Source organism: Mesoplodon bidens (assembly GCF_964165515.1).
Source record: "Mesoplodon bidens genome assembly, chromosome: 7".
In the NCBI taxonomy this organism is placed as follows: Eukaryota; Metazoa; Chordata; class Mammalia; order Artiodactyla; family Ziphiidae; genus Mesoplodon; species Mesoplodon bidens.
This window is the reverse complement of record NC_138164.1, coordinates 42,397,481-42,421,434: the sequence shown is the minus strand read 5'-3', so window position 1 is coordinate 42,421,434 and position 23,954 is coordinate 42,397,481. Positions and strand designations below refer to the sequence as shown.

Genomic DNA, 23,954 nt, shown 5'->3' with positions numbered 1-23,954 from the left:
TCGGTTTTGTCTGACTCCAGGTTCGTCTGACTTCAGTGACCCTGGCGTAGCAAACAGCCACATGCTACTGTTTTCACTGAAATTAATAAAAATTAACTAAAATTTTTAATTCAGTTCCTCCGTCACACCAGCCCCATTTCGAGTGCTTGATCCCCAGATGTGGCTGGTGGCTGCCGTATTAGACAACACAGCCTCGCTCAGAGTACCTGTACCGTTGCAGAAAGTTCTGTTGGACAGAGCTGCCTTACAGCAAGGTAACTCTCACAGTCCCGTTAAGATTGCACTGGAAGAAACTAAACTAGAGGCGAGGAGGCCAGTTGTCACAGTCCAGCTAGCATGTGAGAGGGACTGGAGGACAGGCGTGAGACCACTGAGTGTGAGAGAGGGAGCAGGGCGGCCGCTGAAGGTGACTCTGAGACTTGGGGACGGGAACGGGGGCTGTTCATGCAGAGCACAGATAAGGGCAGAGCCCAAGGCTGGACTTGGCTTTTGCAGCATATGAAAAAGGCTGCTGATACAGAAGTCAGAGCATGTTTAGACCTGGGAGAAAACTAAGGCCCAGAGAGCTTAGATGACTTTTCCAAGGTAACGGAGCTGGGTAGAGGCTCTTCCACTGGACCACACTACTCAGAAGAAAGCTCTTAAGGGCTTTTCTGGGTCTTTTATTAGATCCCTGTGATCCCCCTCTTCAGATCCCTAAAAAAACAGCCTGTGAATTTGTTTCAGCACAAACACTTTCCATTTATTTATGAGAGTTTGCCTCATTTCCTGTTAGTGCCAGAGCCCAGGGCTCAGCAGGTGCATCCAAGAATTGAGCAGCTGCGAGGCCTACACTGGCCAGCCAAGGGTAGTGTGGAGCACTCCCAAGCTTACCATGCGTTGACTGTTACCCAAGCAAGGGGGGAAAACTAGGCAAGCTTCTCCACTTTAAATGCCTTCCTTGGTAGGCTGCAATTCTTAATAGACATTGCTTTAGCAAGCCTCCAGAGAGGTTACCACCAGTGAGTGTGCTCAAAGTGGTAACGACAAACAGTTATGATAATAAACCCAATCATAACATTTCCAAGTACCCATCACGAGTTATTAGAACGAGACTGTACGGCGGACATTGCCGTCCACCTTTCATAGGTTACAACAGTACTTAACACACTCACAGAGCCCTTAAGCACTATTCCAAACATTGAATGCCCACAATAACTCTATGCAGTGATACTAGTATCATCATCCCCATTTGACAGATGAGGACACTGAGTCACGGAGCAGTGAAATAACTTTCCGAGTGTCGTACGGCTTGTTAGGGACCGAGCTGGGATGGGAGTGTGCGGTAGAACATAGTTGAGCCCCGGGTGCAGAGCTCGGCCCTTTCCCGTAGGGGGCAACTCCCTGTGAGTTTGCCTCCACCCTGTGCATGCCTGTGACCCCTGCTGCTGGGCTGCAGCTGTCCCTACCCCTCAGGGACTCCCCCACTGCCATTAGCCCCCCCAGAAGAGTTTCCCCAGAGGGCATGATGGTCACATTAGCAGCAAGCCCTCGGTTTCATCATCCTTTCAGGTGGAAGAGAAGCTTCGGGAGGATTCCAGAAGGAAATTGCTTCAGCTGCAAGAAATGAGGAACAGAGAAAACCTCATTAAAGCCAATTTGGAAAGGGCAGTAGGTCAGGTAGGCGTGCTGCAGAGCCCCTTCACGGGCCCGTGCTCTCCACAGAATCCCGCACCCAAGCGGCCGGCAGGGATGAAAGAGGAGGAAGACGGCCTGCCTTAGTTCACCCGCTTATTTTCTATATGAAGAAGTGTCTAGAAAGAACTAGAGCTGAGATTCTACCTAGATCTGGAGTCTGAGCTCTTAACCACGATGCTCTACTACTTCGCTATTAGTTACTAAGCTAAGCATCGTTTTTCTGTGTTTTGAAGAAAGTTTCGTGAACCTTTGTCCCGCCCCCAAAGGTAGTGGAAATGACTCCTGCGTTAGTCCTGTCCCCCATCAGCTGCAGTTCCCCTTCCCCTCATTTCAGATGAAGATCAACAGTTCTTGGGAAACTCAGCAGTATTTGCTGCGAGAAGAGTTACGGCAGCATCTGGCAGAGAAGGAGAAGCTGACTGAGGAAAGGCTACAGCAAGAGGAGAAGCTGAAAGCCAGAGTCAAGCGGCTAATGGCAGAGAAATCGGTAAGGTGGTCCCCGTCCTTTTCTTTACTACTGGAAACTGATGAAATGGGCTTTCCTATGAGAAACAGAGGGCACGTACTTAGATGGAGGAATCTCAGCAACTCCTTGTTGGGAGCTAAATTAATTAAAGAGGGTGAATGGTGTAGGAGGAATTAACATGAAGCTTGAATCCTAAAACTCAGAGATCAACTTGAAGATCAACTTGAAGAGGCAAGCTTATTGAAATGTCTAGAAATGGTACTTTGTTTATATACCGCAGCTGATTTTATTGATACAAATCCCAGTCGTTACTGCGGGTCCTGGTTTGTGTCTAAGTGTGTGCAAGACCAACCAATAGTATTTCAGTCTTTCTCTTCATGCATATCAGGGGAAACACATGGCCAAAACTGCAACTTACTTTTCCAGAAACCAGCCAATTAGAGGATAGTTTACAGTGGCGCCTCTCAACTCAAAGGTGTCCACGGATCATATGGGGATGTTGTTGAAATGCAGATTCTGACTCAGCAGGTCTCGGGTGGGGGGAGCCTGGGATTCTGCATTTCTGAACAGCTCCCAGCTGGTACCAAGAGCACAGCTCTGCAGACTACATTTTTAGCCACAAAGTCTTAGAAGAAGGTTTTCCCCAAGTTGGCCGATAAGAACCACCTGGGTCTTCTCTGGTGGCAGAGTAGTTGAGAGTCCGCCTGCCGATGCAGGGGACACGGGTTCGTGCCCCGGTCTGGGAAGATCCCACATGCCGCGGAGCGGCTGGGCCTGTGAGCCATGGCCGCTGAGCCTGCGCGTCCGGAGCCTGTGCTCCGCAACTGGAGAGGCCACAACACTGAGAGGCCCGCGTACCGCAAAAAAAAAGGGGAGTGGAGGGGGCTTTTTTAAGGATATAGGGGTGAGTGCCTCATAAAAACTGGGAGCTGAAAGAGAGCCTGGCCTCGAAATAGAACTGGTAAGCCATCAGATCTCAGGCATCATCTCTTTTACACACACACAAGCATGCGCACATGCACACACAGGCCGTATCTCCTCTCTGTGTCTCTGTGTGGCTCCCCTGATCTCTGCTCTCTCCAGTCATGTGACAGGAAGGAATGACCTCATGGTCCCCCAGTTCAAAGGACCAGCCCAGGAAGCAAGTAGCATCTTAGAGCCCATAACCCCAAATCCTGGGAGTGACCATCTTAAAAGCCCAGCCCGTGCCATGTGCCCGATCAGCTATGACCAGGGACAGAGTCACACACATGGCTGCCTGGATCCAGGAGTAGTGCTCAGAAAAGGGTTAGACAGACCCCCTAGAGTATGCTGCATTTTACCCTCCTAAGACATCAGAGACATAAGGCATTCAGTTCAGTAACAGCTTTTCGAGAGAAAGTCCATCCCAATGAAATTGCCTATCATCAGAAACTCCTGGTTCAAAAAAAGATGCAAATGTAAGAAGAAAACGTTATCTGTGTATCTGGAAGAGTGTACACCAAAATGTGAATAAGGTTACCTGTGGGTAGTGTGATAATGGTGGATCATTTTACCTTCGTTTTGCTCACGTCTATGTGTGTATATAAATACTTTTTACAACAAAGATTTTATTTTCAGTAAAAAAAAATGCCATTTGAGAAATATTTGGGGATCTCCCTACAATTATAGAGTTTGGGCATTTGTTGCTCTTGCTTGTTGTAGGTTGGAGCCAGAAAAGGCACCCCAAAGATGGACCAAGGAAGGGAGATGCTGAAGAGAGAAATGTCCAGCAAATCCAGCCAGAACCTTCTGTTTTCTAAACCTGGTGGAAGGAACTAGAAACGTCGTCCCGCTGGGCCTCGCGTGATCCTCCGTGAGTCAGTGTAACTCTTCTGCGTCAAACTACTAAGATGCTTTTTTAGGACATTAAAGGTTGCTACCCTAGTGTGTTGCTTCCTAGACTGGTATTTTGCACAATACTGTATTTTGGAGTGTGTGAGGAGAGGGGTTCTTTTCACAGATATTATGAATGTAAACATACGCAGGCATATGAAGAATAAGTTTGAAATTCAGACTCCTAGGCCTGGTAGATGCAATTATGTGTTTGGGTAGTGACAAACCCAAACGTCACACCTCCAAGGAGCTCTGAGAAGCCCGCAGTTGAGAAAACCCAGGGCGTGTACTGGGGCCACAGGACAGAATGGTAACCTCAGGGCTGTTGGGGCCATGGTATAGTGCATTTATATCTGAATTGATTATAATAAATGTGAACAGCAACCAGTTTTATCGCTTCCATAACAGTGAGTCATGTTTATATGGCGCTCTGCGGTGTTCAAAACACTTCTCGTCTAATCCTCTCTCAAGCCCTGGGAGGTAAATAGCATTATGTTCCCCATTTTACAAATGAGGAAGCTGAGGCCCAGAGAGGTTAAATGGCCCGTCTAAAGTCACACAGCTAGTAAATTCAAGAATTGGGTCTGGAACCCAGGTTTCTAACTCCATCTCACGCTGCCCATTCTGCCGCACCAAGACAGCCCAGTAGGTCAAGTCCCAGGCCATCAGGACGGACCAAGTACCCAGTCATCAAAGAACACACACTGCCCAGGTGGACACACCCCTTTCCCGTGGTGTTTGAAGAGACCCTCATTTTTGCCTTCTCTCCAGCCATCTGTTCTCTCCCTGCCTTTCTTGTACGGCCAGAGACCACCAAATAAAACAGGAAGAAGAGCCAGAAGCCATGAATATCATTTATTTTTTATTTTTAAAAAGCCACAATAAAAGTATTTTGATATTTTAAAACCAAATGCATTCTTTATACTGATTAAAACTAGAAGGAAATGGGAAAAATGATTTGCATCATCTTCCACTAAAGGTGCTTCTTACACAGTGAGAAGGGTGAGCATCACCTGACCTTAAAAATAATCTTGAAAATCCCAGCAGTTTTCCATAAAGAACATATTACTTATACTGTACCATATCCCCCAAATCCAAAACAGCCATCTCCAGCACCAGAAAAGATCACTTGGTCAGGCAGTAGTTAAGTAGCTGGCTCATGTTTGGAAGCCAAATTGTGTGGGAAAAAAACTACTTTGGTTGAATACAAATATTTGAATTTGCATAAGTTAAATGTAATGCCTATGTGACTCCACTGTATTTGAGGTCTTTCAAAGGACGTGTTAATCTTTATCGTATCAACATTGCAACCCACAATGGCAATGTCCTTTCTTCACTCCTTGAACTAGATGGTTCTTTAGGTGTCTCCTCAGCCACACACCCCTTTCTCTGAGAATGCACATTCCCCAACCAGGTTTACCCTACCTACTGCTGCTCTCTTGGCCACACCTGACTGGCTGATCAGTAGATATTCTACCCAAGCCAGACCAATCAGGTTTCTCTTCTAACCCAAGCTGGGCCAATCAGCACCTGTGCCCTTGATATTTGGAAGTGGGACACGGAGTTACCACACAGGTCATTAAGGGTCCGGAGCTGAAAGTCTTGATGCAGTTCCCAGCTGGGGTGGCCATTTCTCCCACTGTGTTTGGAGAAACAAAGCCAGTCTTAGAAAGAGATGGCCAGGATAGATAAGCAACAGGTAGAGACAAGAAACCAAGACCCAGGGAATTCCCTGGCAGTCCACCCTGCCCTTTCACTGCCAAGGGCCCGGACTCAATCCCTGGTCAGTTAGCTAGGATCGCATAAGCCACACCGTGTGGCAAAAAAACAAAAAGAAGAAGAAGAAACCAAGACGACCCCCAGAGAGACAGTGCAGCAGACACTACAAGCCCCTTAGTCATTGCCTCCCTCTACTGTATAAGCAGCACGCGAAATGCCCTCATTTCCCAGCCTCCCTTGCAGCTAGACCTGGCTGTGTTGTTCAGTTCTGGCCAGTGACATGCAGGTGAAGGCCCTGGGCAGGGCTTCCCTTCTGGAATTAAAGACAAGGCTTTGCTAGGAGAAAGTTTTTCTCTTTGTCCCTTTGCATTGTCTCCTTTTCCTCTCCTGGAGCTCAGTCTTGGAGCTGGAACAGCCATGTTGGGGATCACCAGGTAACAAGTAACAGACCAAAGCCCACCTCAAAGGACAGTGGAGTGGAAAGACATGAAAAGCCTGGTTGGGAGCCTAGTGGCATCACTGTGCTCTGCACTGTACCTCAACTGCCTACCTCTGTACATCCTGTTGTATAAATAAATCAATCCTATCAGTTTCAGCCACTGTAGTCAGATGTACCTGTTTGTGCTGTGGAGCCAACGACTCAAAAGTTAGTGACTTAAAATGGCAACTATTAGTTCTCATGATTCCAGGCGTCAAGCTGGCCACTTGTACTGGTCTGGTTGGTTTGGCTGGGGCTAGTTTAGGGTGGCTTCGTGTACATGCCTGCCTGGTCATTGCCAGGCAAGCTGGGTTAGGACAGTGGTTCTCAACTGGGGGCGATTTTGCCACCCAGGGGGCATTGGGCAATGTCTGGACACACTTTGGTTGTTAAACTGGGGTGGGGGTGATCCTATCATCTCGGGGTAGAGGCCAGGGATGCTGCTAAACATCCTGCAGTGCACAGAACAGCTGCCCACAACCAAGACTTATTTGATCCAATATGTCAATAGTACCGAGAATGAGAAACCCTGGTCTAGAAAGGCCTCAGCTGGGACGTCTGATTCTGCCCGGTGTGGTCCCTCATCACCCAGCAGGCCAGACCAGGCCACGTGTGGTGGGTACAGGTTTCCAAGAGCAACAGGAAAGAGAAAGCCGCAAAGCACACTTTTCAAGTCTCCACCTGCCATGTGTTTGCCAACATCTCATCAGACAAAGCAAGCCACATGGCTAGAGCTCATTTGGGAGGGGCTCCAAATTTTTACCATCTACCCACATCCAGTTTTCTGTTATTTAAAGCTGAAGGCAGCGCGCGCCCAGAGCGTTAACGGGCGGGGGCGGGGCTGTGGAGTTGGGAGGTCAACTGGGCCTCCTGGTAGCCTCCCTGAGTTCAACCAATCCAATGAGGAGAAGCCGTGGGCGGGGCGAGCTCCTCTGCCAGAGTGGCGTGAAGAATTTCCCAAGGCAGAGCGAAAACCTTTCCTGAGCCACTGAGCATGCCCGCTGGTGAAAGGTCCAGCCCAACTTTCACCACATCCCAGACACCAGAGGGACTTTTCTGAAACCCAGAGAATTGACCATGTCCTCAAACAGGTTAAAAATCTTCCATGGCTCCCCCATGCCTCCTCAGGAAAAGAAGATCACACTTCAGTGGATTTTTTTTTTTTTTTTTTTTTTTGCGGTAGGCGGGCCTCTCACTGCTGTGGCCTCTCCCCCTGCGGAGCACAGGCTCCGGACGCGCAGGCCCAGCGCCATGGCTCACGGGCCCAGCCGCTCCGCGGCAATCGGGATCCTCCCAGACCGGGGCACGAACCCGTGTCCCCTGCATCGGCAGGCGGACTCCCAACCACTGCGCCACCAGGGAAGCCCTCAGTGGATTTTTTATGCTTCATCCTCAACCAATTTCTTCAGCCACGTCTCCCACTACTTTTGCAAGAACTCTTTTGCTCCACGGATGTTGAAAACTTGCAGCTTCTCATACATACCATGTTCTCTGTGCACACAGGTTCACCTACCTGCGATTCTCTGCCCAGGCCCTCTCTACCAGGATAATTGCATCTGGGCTTTCTACGTCTATGAAGACAGTCATGCTTCATCCCTCTGGCATAGTTCTTGTTTTTTTTTTTTTTTTTTTGCATCTTTGTTGGAGTGTAGTTGCTTTACAATGGTGTGTCGGTTTCTGCTTTGTGGCAGGGTGAATCAGTTATGCATGTGCATGTGTTCCCATGTCTCTTCCCTCTTGCGTCTCCCTCCCTCCCGCCCTCCCTGTCCCACCCCTCTAGGTGGTCGCGGGGCGCCGAGCTGATCTCCCTGTGCTGTGCGGCTGCTTCCCACTAGCTATCTATTTTATGTTTGCTGGTGTATATGTGTCCATGGCATAGCTCTTCGTATTCTGTGTTGTGAATATACTCTATGTGCTCACATGTCTTATCTTCACTAGAATGTGAGCTACTTGAGGGCAGGGGTCTTGGCATATTTTATACCTGTATGGAACTCTAAGACCTAGCAGGGTGCCTGGCACAGGATAGATACTCAATAATTGCTTATTGAAAAAATGAATGGATTATGAGCTCCATGAAGGAAAAAAAAAAAAGCTGAAGGCATTCCAACTGATGCAGAAAGTTGCCCTGATTCCTGATGACTTTCTGGTTCCTGGTTTCTTTCCTTGGAAAGCCCCATTCCAATGCCTGCCCTTGGGTTCCACTAGGACTTTTTGTATCACTCAAGATTCTCTGGTTGCAACCAACAGAAATCTCCTGTGGCTAACTTAAACAGAAAAGGAGTTTACTGAAGGGAAATGCGGAAGGTTAGAGAAACAAAGGGCAAGCAAAGCGGAGGAGTCTGGACAGGCAGGAGCCATCTTTTCTTCTCCATAGATGTCGCCTTTTTTCTTCAGCCGGTTTGAGTTTCTGTTATTTGCAACCAAAATGGCATTTACTAAGACGCTCTGCACAGCCCCAACTGGTAGCTCTGAGAAGCTACCAGCGACCTTTCTTTCCCCTGACGTTGTACCAAGGGACAGCAAGGTACCTGCAGTCCCCCCCCAGAACTCCCAATCTTCTGATCCCCCAAGAAGCTAAACCAAACAACTTCCTTCCACCCTTGGCAATGGGGGCCCATTTGGATTCATGGCTTTGCAGATAAGGTGCCCTTCTCCAGCAACTTGGCAGAGCCAGCAGTGCCTGCTGTTGTGGAAACCGGGGTCATGAAGTGTCTACGGAAGAAAAGAGCTTCCCCTGGATCCGTGTTGCAAAGTGTGTTCCTGGTAAGTGGAGTGGTTTCCAATTTTTTAGGGTCTTAGGAATGAAAGCAATACACTAACGATGAGAGGAAACACAAAATCTGCTAATGCATTTATTTTATTATTATTATTATTTTTATTTTTAATTTATGGCTGCATTGGGTCTTCGTTGCTGCTCCCGGGCTTTCTCTAGTTGTTGTGAGCAGGGGCTACTCTTTGTTGCGTTGCGCGGGCTTCTCATTCCATGGCCTTCTCTTGTTGCGGAGCACAGGCTCTAGGCATGGAGGCTTCAGTAGTTGTGGCTCGCAGGCTCAAGAACGCAGGCTCAGTAGTTGTGGCGCACGGGCTTAGTTGCTCCACGGCATGTGGGATCTTCTTGGACCAGGGCTCGAGCCTGTGTCCCCTGCATTGGCAGGCGGATTCTGAACCACTGCACCACCAGGGAAGCCCCTCATTTACTCTTAATGCTTCCCCCTGTTGAGGACAAACAGGGGGAAAAAAGAAAGGGCAGGGCTTCCTTGGTGGCGCAGTGGTTGAGAATCCACCTGCCAGTGCAGGGGACACGGGTTCGTGCTCCGGTCCGGGAGGATCCCACATGCCACCGAGCGGCTGGGCCCGTGAGCCATGGCTGCTGAGCCTGTGCGTCCAGAGCCTGTGCTCCGCAGCGGTAGAGGCCGCAACAGTGAGAGACCCACGTACCGAAAAGAAAAGAAAAAAAAAAAGGGCAATAGCAAGGTTCCAAATGAGCTGAGAATTGACCTTCTAAAAGGGCTCTCAATCTGGCCTCTGGTAGATGTCTGTCGGGGTTTCTGCCCAGCCTAGACCCTCCTCAGGAGAGAAGACTTTTAGGGCTTACAGTGGGCTGACTGGTGGCCCCAAAGATCTCAGGCTCTAATCCCTGGGACCTGAGAATGTTACCTTACAAGGTAAAGTTTTGCGGATATAAGGATTTTGAGCTGAGACTATCCTCGCCCTAAGTGCCATCTGTAAGTGTACTTATAAGTGAGAGACAGGAGGAGATTATATACAAAGAAGAGGCGGAGGCAGTGACCACAGAGGCAGGACTAGAGTGCTGCACCTACAAGTCAAGGGATGCCAGCAGCTTCTGTGGTTAGAGTCTTTTGAACTCCTTGGCTTTTCAGCTCCTGGGCTGTAAGATTTGAATCCGCAAATGCCCCAAGGAGAAAAGCTGCACCAAATGTCAAGCTTGCGTCTGTGTTTCCCTTCTCTCCAGAACTTGGCCCACATGTCTTGGTGTCTCTCTAACATTCAGATGCCAGCGAACAGATGTTTTCTTACTTTATCCAGGTTTTCTAAAATTTCTTTAGACTTCACCTGATCTTATGTTATTATTGAACTACCATCTCAATTACCCCTAGGAAGAAAATTTACAATTTTTAGAGAAAATGGAACCCTGGTACAGTGTTGGTAGGAATGTAAACTGGCACAGCCACTGTGGAAAACAGTATGGAGGGTTCTCAGAAAACTAAAAATAGAACTACCATATGACCTCGAAACTCAACTCCTGGGTATAAATCCGAAAAAAACAAAAACACGTGTTTTCAAAAACATGTATTTGAAAAGATACATGCACCCCAATGTTCAGAGCATCATTATTTGCAATTACCAAGATATGGAAGCAACCTAAGTGTCATCAAGAGATGAATGGATAGGGGCTTCCCTGGTGGCGCAGTGGGTGACAGTCCGCCTGCCGATGCAGGGGACACGGGTTTGTGCCCCGGTCCAGGAAGATCCCACATGCCACGGAGCGGCTCTGCCCGTGAGCCATGGCCGCTGAGCCTGCGGGTCCGGAGCCTGTGCTCCGCAATGGGAGAGGCCACAACTGTGAGAGGCCCGCGTACCACAAAAAAAAAAAACACAAAATACCCCCGAAACAAAACAAAAAAAACACCCCGTGGGTAGTCAGAGGAGAGGACCGTCACAGCTCATCCCCCTGTGTCGTGTGCCAGGCATGATCTGAGCACTTGTACACGTGTTAACTTATTAAAATACTTCTAACAATCCTATCAGGTTGGGACTACCATCACCCCGCGTACAGACGGAACAAAAGGAAACAGAATATGGTGTCCTCCTTGTGTTCACAAAGCCCGTTAACTGGCAGAGACAGGACTTGAAGGCCACAGTCCGGCTCCCGAGTCCATGCCATGCTTTACAGCCTCCAACTTCTCACGTTCATTCCTAGAGCCACCTGGGAAGGAGGAACCAGGCAACTAAAGACTGGGTTTGAATCAGACTCAACGTCTGACCAGCCACATGATCCCGAGCAGGGGGCCTCGCCTCTCTGAGTCTCAACCTGGCTCCCTTGCAAAATGGACACATTAATGGGAACGTCAGCCTTCAGCAACGCTATGACGAGTATCAGTGTAGCATGTGTGAACGGGCTTTGTAAACTCTGGAGTGTTCTGTGAGGTAAAAACTACCCTCTATTCTCATTAGAGGGAATTCATTTCATAACCTGCTCCTGGCTCTTGAACTTTGCTGTGCATCCAGTCAGTGCTGGATGATCTGGAACCAACAGCTGGTCTATTTATGGCTGAAAACCCACAGGTCATAGGAAGACAGCAGCACCCGAGCCCCTGGGTGGCCACAAAGATAAGGTCGGTGTCTCGAGGACCAATGACATGGTGGTCACTGAAGGAACAGGCCCCCTCCTGCCCCTTCCACAAGTGACAACAGAAAACCTTGGTTTCCCCAACACCCCGATCCAAGATCAACCCGACTCTTTGCCCAACGTTGGAGAAGTACCGGCGTGACCTGCAGGCCTGGCTGGCCCCCTCTGACTGTGTGTTGCCTCTTTCCACAGATCAGTGCCCTACAGCAAGGCTACAACCAGGTGCTGTGCCAGACCCTGTCTGAGAGAAACTTAGAAATCACCTCCCTGAAGCACGAGGCCGAGAACTTAAGGAGGGACGCCGCCATCACGTCAGGTGAGGCGCTTCTGCCTTCCGGCCCCAGAGCTTCTGCCCTCCCCCTGCAGACATCACCAGTCAACCAGCACACCTGTGCCCTTGACCTGGGTGCAGCCTCAGGGATCACCCGTGTCGGTGCATTAGAGTTCTCCCTCAGTGGAGGTTTCTTGCCGCCCAGTTCCGAGGGCAGGGCCTGGTAAATATTTGAGAGAATGGTATCTCTTGGCTACAAGGTCTCCTGAGCACTGGCCCCACCAGGGAGAACACAGGTCGCCTTGTGGCTTGGGTGGTTCCACAAAGCAGCCTGAGTGCAAACTAGAGCGTGGACAAAATGGGGTCACTCCTTTAAGGCACCCATTGTCTCACACATTTCAGCCGAGTGCACTTGGGCCCAAGGGAAACCATTTTCTAATTTGATCAGAGGTGGTTCCCTGATAAAGGGCTTGGGTTGGGAGAGGGGCAGCCAACGCACAGCTGTGACTGAGCTTTGATTCCCTGGATTCCTTCATTGCTTCCACATGTTTCTTGAGCTCCTACTAGGTGTCAGGCCCCGTTCCAGGCTCCGGGGAGGGAGAGCCAAGCAAGACAGTCAGATTCCTGTACTCACAGATTCGGGAGGGGGTGACAGACAATAAAAGTAAACGGATGAATAAACAAGCCCACTTCAGAGAGCAGTGGTGCTGTGGAGAAAATAAACTGTGTGTCGTGGTGGCCAGCGCTTCAAGGGGGGAGGCCAAGGGGGACCAGCTTAGTGGGTGTGCAACCATGGAACTCAGGTGGGACTTGAACCCGTGGGCTGGGACTCGAACCCAGTCAGACCCCACTATATTTTAATCGAGATCACGCATCTGGTCTCGGGACTTAATAAAGCTCAGGTTCTTTATGTCTCATCGCAGAAAGAATCCAGTGAAAGACAAAGTAAGAAGTGGATTTCCTTAGAGAGAAACACACTCCACAGACAGAGTGTGGGCCATTTCAGAAGGCTAGAGGCCCCCAAATATGGGGCAGTTAGTTTTATGGGCTGGGTAATTTTATAGGCTAATGAGTGGGAGGATTGGGACAACTCTAATATTTTGGGGAAGGGGCGGGGATTTCCAGGAATTGGGCCAACACCCACTTTTTATTTTTTATATATTTATTTTTTTTCTGTACGCCGGCCTCTCACTGTTGTGGCCTCTCCCGTTGCGGAGCACAGGCTCTGGACACGCAGGCTCATCGGCCATGGCTCACGGGCCCAGCCGCTGCGCGGCATGTGGGATCTTCCCGGACCGGGGCACGAACCCGTGTCCCCTGCATCGGCAGGCGGACTCTCAACCACCGTGCCACCAGGGCAGCCCCACCACCCACTTTTTGACCTTTATGGTCAGCCTTGGAACTGTCCTGGTGCTGGTGGGTGTGTCATTTCGCTCATGTGTTACAATGAGCCTGTAATGAAGCTCCAGTTCCCCTGGAAGTCGAATCTTATGCCCCCTTGGACCTAGCCGATTCTAACCAGTTCATGTTGTATCCTCCACGGCTATGTCCTTCTTTTAGAGAGCACCTGTTTCAGGTGGGCAAGGACAAGCCAAGGGCAAGCGAGGCTGCGTGGAGTGAACAGGGGATTGTGGGGCTGGGCATGGTCGGGGGGTCTGGGTTTTTATTCCAAGGGTGTTGGGAATCCAGTGGAGGTTTTTAAGCAGGAACTGACATGCCTAGAGACCTGAAGAGGATGGGACCGCTCACAGACGAGGGGAGGGAGAGAAGCAGGTGACAGGGAGGAGGCAGTGAGCCTCGGAGGGGCACATCACTCTGAAAGCAGCCAGCGCGTAGCAGGAAACATGCCCACAGCTGTAGAAGCCAGACATAGCATTGAGTCGCACATGAATCCCCATCTCTGTATGAATCTGTGCTTTTCTTCTGCCTCACTCTGCAACTTAATCACACCCAGCCCCACCCCCTGCTGCCCCCAGGTCTCTGCTTATGCTCCTCCCTCACTTGGGATGTCCTCAGATATTTTCTGAGCACCTCCCCCAGGCTAGGTGTTGTTCTGGGCACCAGGAATGTAAGGATGAACTCGCTGGTCCTCACCTTCCTCCCGTATGTCGGCCAGTGAAACCTCATCCAAGCATCGAGCCTGTCTCAGATCCCTCCTTCTCCAATCAGGGAGTCGGACAGACCTGGGTTGGGATAACGCTTGAGATGGGCTGGACCCACTCAAAGTGTGGCAAGCCCCAGAGGGATTTCCAAGTAACTGAACTGTGTCCTGGAGGCAAAGCTCATTTTTAAACTGAAATTCTGGAGCATTTTGTGCTTTATTTCATAGACATTCTTGATTGATACCTACCACTAAAACTGGGCCTGATGTTCTTTCAAGAAAAGAACCGTAGGAGATAACCCAATACCACTGCATTTATGCACCCTTCTTCCCACTTTTATTCAAAATGATACTACAGTGCAAGAGGGAAGAGATATGGGGAGATATGTATATGCATAACTGATTCACTTGGTTATAAAGCAGAAACTAACACACCATTGTAAAGCAATTATGCTGCCATAAAGATGTTAAAAAAATGATGCTACAGTAATGGAGTAGTTATCTATTGCTGCATAACAAGTTACCCCAAAATGTAATGGATAAAACCCCAACCAATATTTATTATCTGCCCCAGTTTCTGTAGTTCAGGAATTTGAGCGGGCGGTGACTTAGTTCTCATGAGTTGCAGTCAAGATGTCGGCTGGGGCATAAGTCATGTCATCTAAAGCCTCGGGGGGAGCCGGAGGATCCCCCCTTCAGAATGGCTGCTCATGTGGCTATTGGCTGGAGGCCTTAGTCCCTCAGCACACATGCTTCTCTCTAGGGCTGCTTGAGTGTCCTCACGACACAGCAGTTGGCTTCCCCCAGAGTGAGTGATTCAAGAGGGAGCAAAGAGTTGGCCACAGTGTCTTTTATGACTCAGCCTGAGAGGAAACAGTCCGTCATTTCCACAGTATCATATTGGTTACCCATGGCAGCCCTATTCAGGGTGGGAGGGGCTACACAGGGCATGAATTCTAGGCCGCAGGGATCATTGGGGCCATTTTGGAAGCTGGCTGCCGAGAAAAATCATAGACGCCATGGAACAAACATAATTTAGCCGCTTTGTGTTCTTGGGACATACTGTCTCATTTGACCCTTACAATAACTCTGTGTGGGACAGACAGTGGGAGGTGAAATAGCTTGTCCAAGACCACCAAGCTAATAAGTGGTAGAGAGGGGTCCAAACTCAGAGGACTGTGAAAACCACCACCCCATCAATAGCGTCCAGCAGTGCCCTCTGCCACACGCCCGTCTCCTGGCCTCTGGAGAAGAATTCCTGGACCTTCCGTGTGCTGGGCCTCTGTTCCCCAGGCCCATGGTGTGGCCTCTCCTCCCAGGTTTGCCTGGCCTGTGCCCACAAGGGGCCCCCAAATGTTTCTCCTCTCGCTGGTGCTGACTGCCCCTCATTCTCACTGAAGCCTCAAACCCTGTTCCGTGGACTTTGCTCTCATTCCCATTCCTGCTCTGGGACCCTTGGAAAAAGCCTCCCCAGTTCTAAGCGGGCACCGGTGGTGGCCCAGGCTTGGAAGGTCTTGTCCGAACATTGGCTGACAGCCATGGTGTTGCCAATAATTCTTCGTGCCTCTTTGACCTCCATGAGTCTTTTGTTTTGGTTTTTTTGGTTCTTTTACAGAGATGGTGTCATCTTTGCAAAGAGACGTGTTAGTAAAGGATGGTCAAGTTCAACAATGAAAACAGGAGGTGAATCAACTGAAAAGTGAGAACAAAGAAAAGGATCACCAGCTCGAAGCCCTCAGCTCCAGAGCGAGTGTCGGGTCATCAGCAAATTGTAGCTGTGAAAAGCAGACACAGTGGAGTCACATGACACACGGTGGTGAGATGAGGCCAGTGCCCAAGGACCCAGGGAGGGTAGCTGCTGGGCAGGTGGCCAACTTCTCTGAGGCCTTTCAAAGGACAGCATGTATGTGGCTCAGAATAAGCATAATAGATTTTCAAATCCAGCAAACATTTTCTAACCCCTATTATAAATGAGTTTGTTTAATCCCAGCAACAAACACACCTATGAGCATATACTGCCATTGCAAAGTTTAATATTAAGCAGAATACGATCTCTCTGTGAGCAAGGATGACCACACGGCTGCATCGTGGTCCCAGCACCACTGGTTCTCATAATTGTCTTCAAAGCAGAACGTTTGAAGATCCAGATGCAAACACGCAGACTCTCATTTCTTCCTTAGAAGAAATGAATGCCTCTATGGAAGATGAATGTGGTAGGCAAGCAAAGAGCTTTTTACATTTAACTTTGACTATTTGCAAATCTTGCCTTCAATGCTAACTTTAGAATCCTGACTCTAGAGGATAAGATTTCTCAGTATTTGTATGATGTGCCTGTTTCTGTGAGTCAAGGTAAAACCTCAAAGCTTTCATCTCAGGTGGCAACTCAGAGATTCCCAGAGGCTACCCGATAGCTAGGTCTGCATGGGGGTGGGGTGAGAACAGATCTTGAGGTTCCAAGGAAAAGGCACAGTAAGTAATACCTGGTACGTAGTACCATACCCAGTTTGGAGCTCGTAAAAGGCACTGCATGAGCTTTGGGATCAGACAGACCAGAGCTTTCTTTCATTGTAACTTATTTGGCCTCCATTTCCAGATCTGTGAAATGGGGATGACAAAATCATTTTCCGAGAAGTGGGAGGCTGGTTTTAGTTGTGCTCTTCTGCCTCTGCCCTGGGTCGGCTGCCTGGCCAAACCCTCTGCATTCGTTTCTCCCAAGCAGAGTGTCTTCCCAGGCATGTGCTATAGCTGTTTAATGTGGTGTGTGTGTGTGTGTGTGTGTGTGTGTGTGTGTGTGCTGGGGACGTGAAGGGGATGCAGAGCTGGTGCTATGTAGAAGGAATCTGCAAAGACAGCACCTGCTTGGCTCTTCTACCTCCTGAAGTGCATATGGATGATTTATGTCCCCGTTTCCCCTTCCTCGTTGCCCTCGGAATGAGGTCCCTTCTCCTCTAGACTGCTGGCCAACAGCAGAAGGGCTCGTCACCACCAAGGGTACTGCTCTTGTGAACATTTGAGATGCCTTTTTTTAAATGACATACATCATGTGTGTTAATTTTAGAAAAATAAGTAGATGACATTGAGAAGAAAAAATAAAAAGAGAGGAGAGGAAATGCTACCTTGAGAAATCAGTGTTAATATTTTCATGTATGTTCTTCCAGTCTTGTTTCTATATATTGCCTAGAAATCAATCAATCAATCATTTTATAGTGAATTTATACTATGCACATTTTAAAAAATTTTAAATACTTATTATTTTCCCATTCTAATAAATCAACACTCTTATCATTCGTCTTAAAAGTTACATACTTTCTCCTGGATGTACCCAGTGTTATAAAGTGGTCTGCTGTGCTAAACAACACTTGGGTTGTTTCCTCTTTTTTTTTTCTTTTCTTCCACTGTTACTGACAATTCTGTGAAGAGCATCCTTGAAACTACAGATTTACTTATTTCTCCAGTCATTGTCCTTAAGGTACATTCCTAAAATGGGAATTGCTGGGTCAAAAGAAGGCACATCCATCCTTATGCACTTAATGCCTGTTGCCAAGCCGCCCTCGGGCAAGACAGCTCCATTTTCCCCTCCACACCAGTCGGGGCAGTTGTGTCTTGAGATGCAACCTGCACAAAAGCCCTAACATGGACCTGAGCTCACTGGCCCAGCCTCCTCTACCCTCACCGGTCACAGCGTGAAAACATCCCAATTCCTGCACCCTAAGTACCCAGACTCTACAAAGCTGGATTTCCCCTGCAGTGAAGCTTGCTGGCTTTTGAAGAGGAATTTAGACGCTCTATTCCTCAGAACTCATGAGAGGGATGAACTGAGAATGACTGCAGGATCCCGTGCTCCCATCACACAAATGGTCTCGCCTCTCAGAATTCAGAGGTGTGATTGAGTTATACAGCAGGAAACACTCCTGGGCGTGAACACAGGTACTTGGGACCCCCAGCCAAGCCCCTGTGGCCTTGTCCTTTTCCTCCACAGTGCTGAGTGCTGAAAGAAGAGTTACAGAAGGAAGATGCCCAGAAGGAGAACTGGGAAGCCCAAGAGAAAGAGTTAAAACTCTGCAAAACCGTGCGTTGAAACTCCTGACCCCTAGGTGTCCACTGAAAGCCTAGATTATGGCCTTGAGGGTTTTGGAGGGGTTCCTTGGCCCATTAGCTAGCACAAGCTCTGGGGCTTTCTGGGTGTTTGTCTGTTAATGTAGTCTCCTAATGCTTTGATTTGCTAGCCTCAAAGAGATGGGTGAAAAGACCATGGAAAACACACTCTCCCCAGATTTTCTGGGCAGTTGGCTCAAGGCCCCTCATCAGGTTTCCCCTGGGGAAAGGGACGGGAGGTGGCCACCATATGCTGCTAGAAATTCACCGTGGTCCCTACCCCTGGACTTGTGATGCCCAGACTTTCATGATCCACTGTCACAAGTTTTATCACAGCCCTGAGCACTGTTATTAACACAACTCTTCTTGAAGTATTTTTGCTTAAATACATTCAATTTTACAACAATTCATAAAACCAAAATAAAAAGCAAATGTATCACTGGCCTTGTATGGAAGGTGAACATAAAAATTTATAAAATGAAAAGATGACCACTAAATGTAAATGTTCACCCCCTGTACTGGCCTGAACCCTCGTGCACATCACCAGGCATACGTTTTCCATCCGTTGGGAAGGACGGTGCCTGGGACGGGGGGAGGAGACGTGTGTTCTTCTCTCTGTCAGGAGCACACTTCTCTGCCTCAAATGAGAATAAAGAAAAATGTCATTGTTCTTTGCTTCCAAACTGTGCCCATTGTGTCTTCCAAACAGCCCTTATTTAGATTGAACTCAAAAATATACCCCAAGGAAAGAGATTCTAATGAGTGGATAGGTATCTTGTACTGTTTAATCCAGGATCCATGCTGATCTTCAAAAGAAACTCAAATTTTCCCTCACCCATCCCTTTCATTGCATCCGTTGAAAGAAAGTCTACTTTGCCTCAAAGATGTGGAATTGTCCCCCAAGGGAAGGAGTTAAGCGAATCCCAGACTAGGTTTCTGCCTTAATGAACCGGATGAAATGCGTTGTGAAGTTGACTTCCCTGTTGTTGGAACCCTTTCAGCAAATCCATGACATGGAAAAAGAAATGAGGAAGCTCAGGGTGGAGCTGAAAAGGAGCAGTAACGAGCAGAGCATGATCTCTATGACGCTGCGGGAAAAGAGCAAGGTATGGCAGGGACAGGTCGGCCTGGGAACCACTCTGGGGCCAGCACTCTACCTGCATCATCTCTGTTCATCCTCACAATGACCCCATGCGGTCTATACTGGTATTAACCCCACTTTACAGTCGGGAAAACTGAGGCTCATAGAGGTGAAGGAAGTTATCCAAGTTCACTTGCATAAAGTAGTTGTGGCAGAACTTGAATCCAGGTCTGCCTGACTCCAAAGCTCCTGTGTGTAACCACAACCCTAGACTGCCTTCAAATCTTAATTGTCAAATTATCTAAGAAAGAATTGATCCATTAAATCAAGTTTGCCAATGATGTTGTTCCAACTTAAATTCTCATATTGATTTTTTTTTGTCTTTTTGTTCCATCATTGACAATGTTTTTAAAAATCTCAACATGTTTGTCATTTGTGTGTTTCTTCTTTTAATATGAACGATGTTTGCTTTATATGTTTTGAGTCTGTGTTACTAGGTGCATATAAATTTAGAATCCTAACACTTCCTGTGGAGCAAAACTTTAGATCATCATGAAATGTCCCTTTTCATCTCTAGTAGTGTTTCTCCCTTAACGTCTCCTTTGTCATTTAGCTTCATCACTGGCTTTCTGTTGGTTAGAGTTTTCATACCATATCTTTTTCATATGTTCTCTGTCAATTTTTGTCTTAAGGTTTAGACATATGCCTTCAAATAGCGTATCATTTTTACAAAATCCAGTTTGACAATCTTTGACTTTTAGTCCATTTATATTATGTAATTACTCGTGTACTGGGGTTTAAATCTACCTTCTTGCTCAATACCAGTTGTACCATCTGTGCTATGTTCCTTTTTCTCTCCTTTCTTGCCTCCTTCTGAGTGGATGGTTTTCTCTTATTCCACTTTCCCCCTCTATTAGCTTGGAAATATTTCACTTTTTTACTATTCTTTTACTAATAGTAAGACAATAGCATTCATCCTTGACTCACCAAAATCACACATTAATTAAGTTTTTCACTCTTCTACTATTCTCTTAGTAGTCATCCTGAAGACAACAATATGCATTCTTTTTTTTTTTTTTTTTTTTTTTTTTTTTGCGGTACGTGGGCCTCTCACTGTTGTGGCCTCTCCCGTTGTGGAGCACAGGCTCCGGACGCACAGGCTCAGTGGCCATGGCCCACGGGCCCAGCCGTTCCGCGGCATGTGGGATCCTCCCGGACCGGAACACGAACCCATGTCCCCTGCATCGGCAGGCGGACTCTCAACCACTGCGCCACCAGGGAAGCCCTGCATTCTTAACTTCCCAAGAGGCAATAGTAGTTGATAATTATGCCCTTCTCCTTGACAGTGCAATGAGTTTCAAACACCTTAACTTCACTTACCCCCTCCAGATTTATAAGCCATTGCTGTCATTTTCTAAACTCCTCTTGATAGTTAATACCCCACAAGACATTAGTAGTGTTTTGCTATAGTCTGTATTATATCCACACGTTACCCTTACTGTTGCTTGTCTTTTCTGCATCTCTGATCACCCACCTGGGTTCATTTTTCTTGTGTCTGAAGAATACCCTTTAATGTTTTCCCTCATGGTGGCTCTGCTGATGACAAATTCTCAAATGTGCCTGTGTGTCTGTCTGGAGATGTATATTTAACCTCCATTCTTAAAACACATTTGACTGCGTATTGAATTCTACAATGGCAATTCTTTTCTTTCAGTACATTAGATACAGCTTTAGATATGTCACTATTGTCTTGTGGCTCCTATTATTTCTATTTAGAAGTCATCTGTAAGCCTAACTGTTGTACCTTTGCATAATCTGTCTTTTTCTCCAGTTGCTTTTAAGATTGTCTTTTCCCTTGATTTCCAGCAGTTTTATTATGGTTTATCTAGGGGTGGATTCAGTTTTATTTACCTCGTTTAGAGTTCGTAGGGGCTTCTTGAATCCCTAGCTTGGTGTTTTGCCTTAGTTCAGGCGCTTGGGCTCTGTACCACACAGGCAGTGGGGAGCTCCTAAGGCTTCTGAACAAGTGACTGATGCAATGACATTTGTGGACAGTAATCAGGGTGAAAATGATCGTTACAATTTCTCACGTACTAGGCGTTCCCTTGAACATTTCATCTCTTCATCTTCACAACAGCGCTGTGATCTAGAAATCATCCTCTCCATTTTACAGATGAGAAAGTCAAGGCTACTAGTTACTAGTAAAGTAACTAGCCCAATGGCACAGTCGGTTTTGTCTGACTCCAGGTTCGTCTGACTTCAGTGACGCTGGCGTAGCAAACAGCCACATGCTACTGTTTACACTGAAATTAATGAAAATTAACTAAAATTTTTAGTTCAGTTCCTCCATCACACCAGCCCCATTTTGAGTGCTCGATCCCCAGATGTGGCTGGTGGCTGCCGTATTAGACAACACAGCCTCGCTCAGAGTACCTGTACCGCTGGAGAAATTTCTGTTGGACAGAGCTGCCTTACAGCTGGGTAACTCTCAGAGTACCGTTAAGATTGCACTGGAAGAATCTAAACTCGAGGCGAGGAGGCCAGTTGTCACAGTCCAGCTTGCATGTTCGAGGGACTGGAGGACAGGCGTGAGACCACCAAGTGTGAGGGAGGGAGCAGGGCGGCCGCTGAAGGTGACTCTGAGGCTTGGGGACGGGAACGGGGGCTGTTCATGCAGAACACAGATAAGGGCAGAGTCCAAGGCTGGACTTGGCTTTTGCAGCACATGAAAAAGGCTGCTGACATAGAAGTCAGAGCATGTTTAGACCTGGGAGAAAACTAAGGCCCAGAGAGCTTAGATGACTTTTCCAAGGTAACGGAGCTGGGTAGAGGCTCTTCCACTGGACCACACTACTCAGAAGAAAGCTCTTAAGGGCTTTTCTGGGTCTTTTATTACATCCCTGTGATCCCCCTCTTCAAATCCCTGAAAACACAGCCTGTGAATTTGTTTCAGCACAAAAACTTTCCATTTATTTATGAGAGTTTGCCTCATTTCCTGTTAGTGCCAGGGCCCAGGGCTCAGCAGGTGCATCCAAGAATTGAGCAGCTACGAGGCCTACACTGGCCAGCCAAGGGTAGCGTGGAGCACGCCCAAGCTTACCGTGCGTTGACTGTTACCCAAGCAAGGGGGGAAAACTAGGCAAGCTTCTCCACTTTAAATACCTTCCTTGGCAGGCTGCAGTTCTTAATAGACATTGCTTTAGCAAGCCTCCAGAGAGGTTACCACCAGTGAGTGTGCTCAAAGTGGTAACGACAAACAGTTATGATAATAAACCCAATCATAACATTTCCAAGTACCCATCACGAGTTATTAGAATGAGACTGTACGGCGGACATTCCTGTCCACCTTTCATAGGTTACAACAGTACTTAACACACTCACAGAGCCCTTAAGCACTATTCCAAACATTGAATCCCCACAATAACTCTATGCAGTGATACTAGTATCATCATCCCCATTTGACAGATGAGGACACTGAGTCACGGAGCAGTGAAATAACTTTCCGAGTGTCGTACGGCTTGTTAGGGACCGAGCTGGGATGGGAGTGTGCGGTAGAACATAGTTGAGCCCCGGGTGCAGAGCTCGGCCCTTTCCCGTAGGGGGCAACTCCCTGTGAGTTTGCCTCCACCCTGTGCATGCCTGTGACCCCGGCTGCTGGGCTGCAGCTGTCCCTACCCCTCAGGGACTCCCCCACTGCCATTAGCAGCCCCCCCAGAAGAGTTTCCCCAGAGGGCATGATGATCACATTAGCAGCAAGCCCACGCTTTCATCATCCTTTCAGGTGGAAGAGAAGCTTCGGGAGGATTCCAGAAGGAAATTGCTTCAGCTGCAAGAAATGAGGAACAGAGAAAACCTCATTAAAGCCAATTTGGAAAGGGCAGTAGGTCAGGTAGGCGTGCTGCAGAGCCCCTTCACGGGCCCGTGCTCTCCACGGAATCCCGCACCCAAGCGGCCGGCAGGGATGAATGAGGAGGAAGACGGCCTGGCTTAGTTCACCCGCTTATCTCAGGGGCAGGGCTTTGTGCGGCTTCCGCGTCCCCGTGGATTTCACTAAAGAGGCTTTTCCTTCTGGGAAGCTGCCCACTCCAGTGTTTGCTGTTGCCTGAGACCCTGACCAAGCAGCCAGTCCCAGCTCATGGCGCACGCCAGTGAACCAGCTGTGCGGTTCCCTCTTGGGAAGGGTTTGAGCTGTTGACCCCGGTGGTGTTTCTAGCACTTTCTCCTTCACATTTTTTGTCCTGACATTTACAGCGATCTTTCTTCCTCTGGGACCCCAAACAGATGCTACAGTCAGTGTCCCCAGGGAAATGCCAAATTTCTGTTTCTTTGTTTGTTTGTTTGTTTGTTTTGTTTGGCCGAACCGCGTGGCTTGCCGGATTTTAGTTCCACGACCAGGCATGGAACCCGTGCCCCCTGCAGTGGCTGCATGGAGTCTTAACCACTGGAGCGCCAGGGAAGTCCTGTCACTTTTCTTAATAAAGTAAAGCCCAGAATACCACAGCTTATGCCAGGTGGAGGTGGGCAGGGTGGGGAGTGGGCCATTTCCCAGGACTCTGACCCAAGATGGCCCAGTGGCCCTTCCTCTGACACGTGGCACAGACATGAGGGCCAGAACATGCAAACGAGCCTTCACCAAAGGCTAAGGGAGAGCAAACGAGAACCCAAGATGGGGCACTGGCCCTCCAGAACACAGCCCACCGAGGGCAGCCCATCTTGGACCCCCTCCACAAGGCATCCTCTCCTGGCAGCCACGGCTCCAGGGGGACCAAGAACGTTTTGCATGTATGTGTTTGTGCTTTTCTTTTTCTGGGAGAGTGAGTCCACCTCGTCACTCATTGGAT

General features: G+C 48.3%; 1 protein-coding gene and 1 pseudogene across 2 annotated transcripts in view; one reads left to right on the top strand and one right to left on the bottom strand.

Annotated features, from left to right (window-relative positions):
* LOC308620770 (centrosomal protein of 78 kDa-like) overlaps window positions 1–23,954 on the bottom strand; it is a 1,829,729-nt pseudogene that overhangs the window by 700,171 nt on the left and 1,105,604 nt on the right. The window lies entirely within an intron of this gene.
* The window catches only part of LOC308620098 (forkhead-associated domain-containing protein 1-like), a gene marked incomplete at both ends in the record, with an annotated part of 39,456 nt that continues 31,636 nt past the window's right edge, over window positions 16,135–23,954 (top strand). The window contains 4 exons of the mRNA XM_081239427.1: window positions 16,135–16,150; window positions 17,924–18,006; window positions 19,034–19,138; window positions 22,895–23,002. Coding sequence (XP_081095553.1) covers window positions 16,135–16,150; window positions 17,924–18,006; window positions 19,034–19,138; window positions 22,895–23,002 — 312 coding nt within the window. The remainder of the gene's footprint in view (window positions 16,151–17,923; window positions 18,007–19,033; window positions 19,139–22,894; window positions 23,003–23,954) is intronic.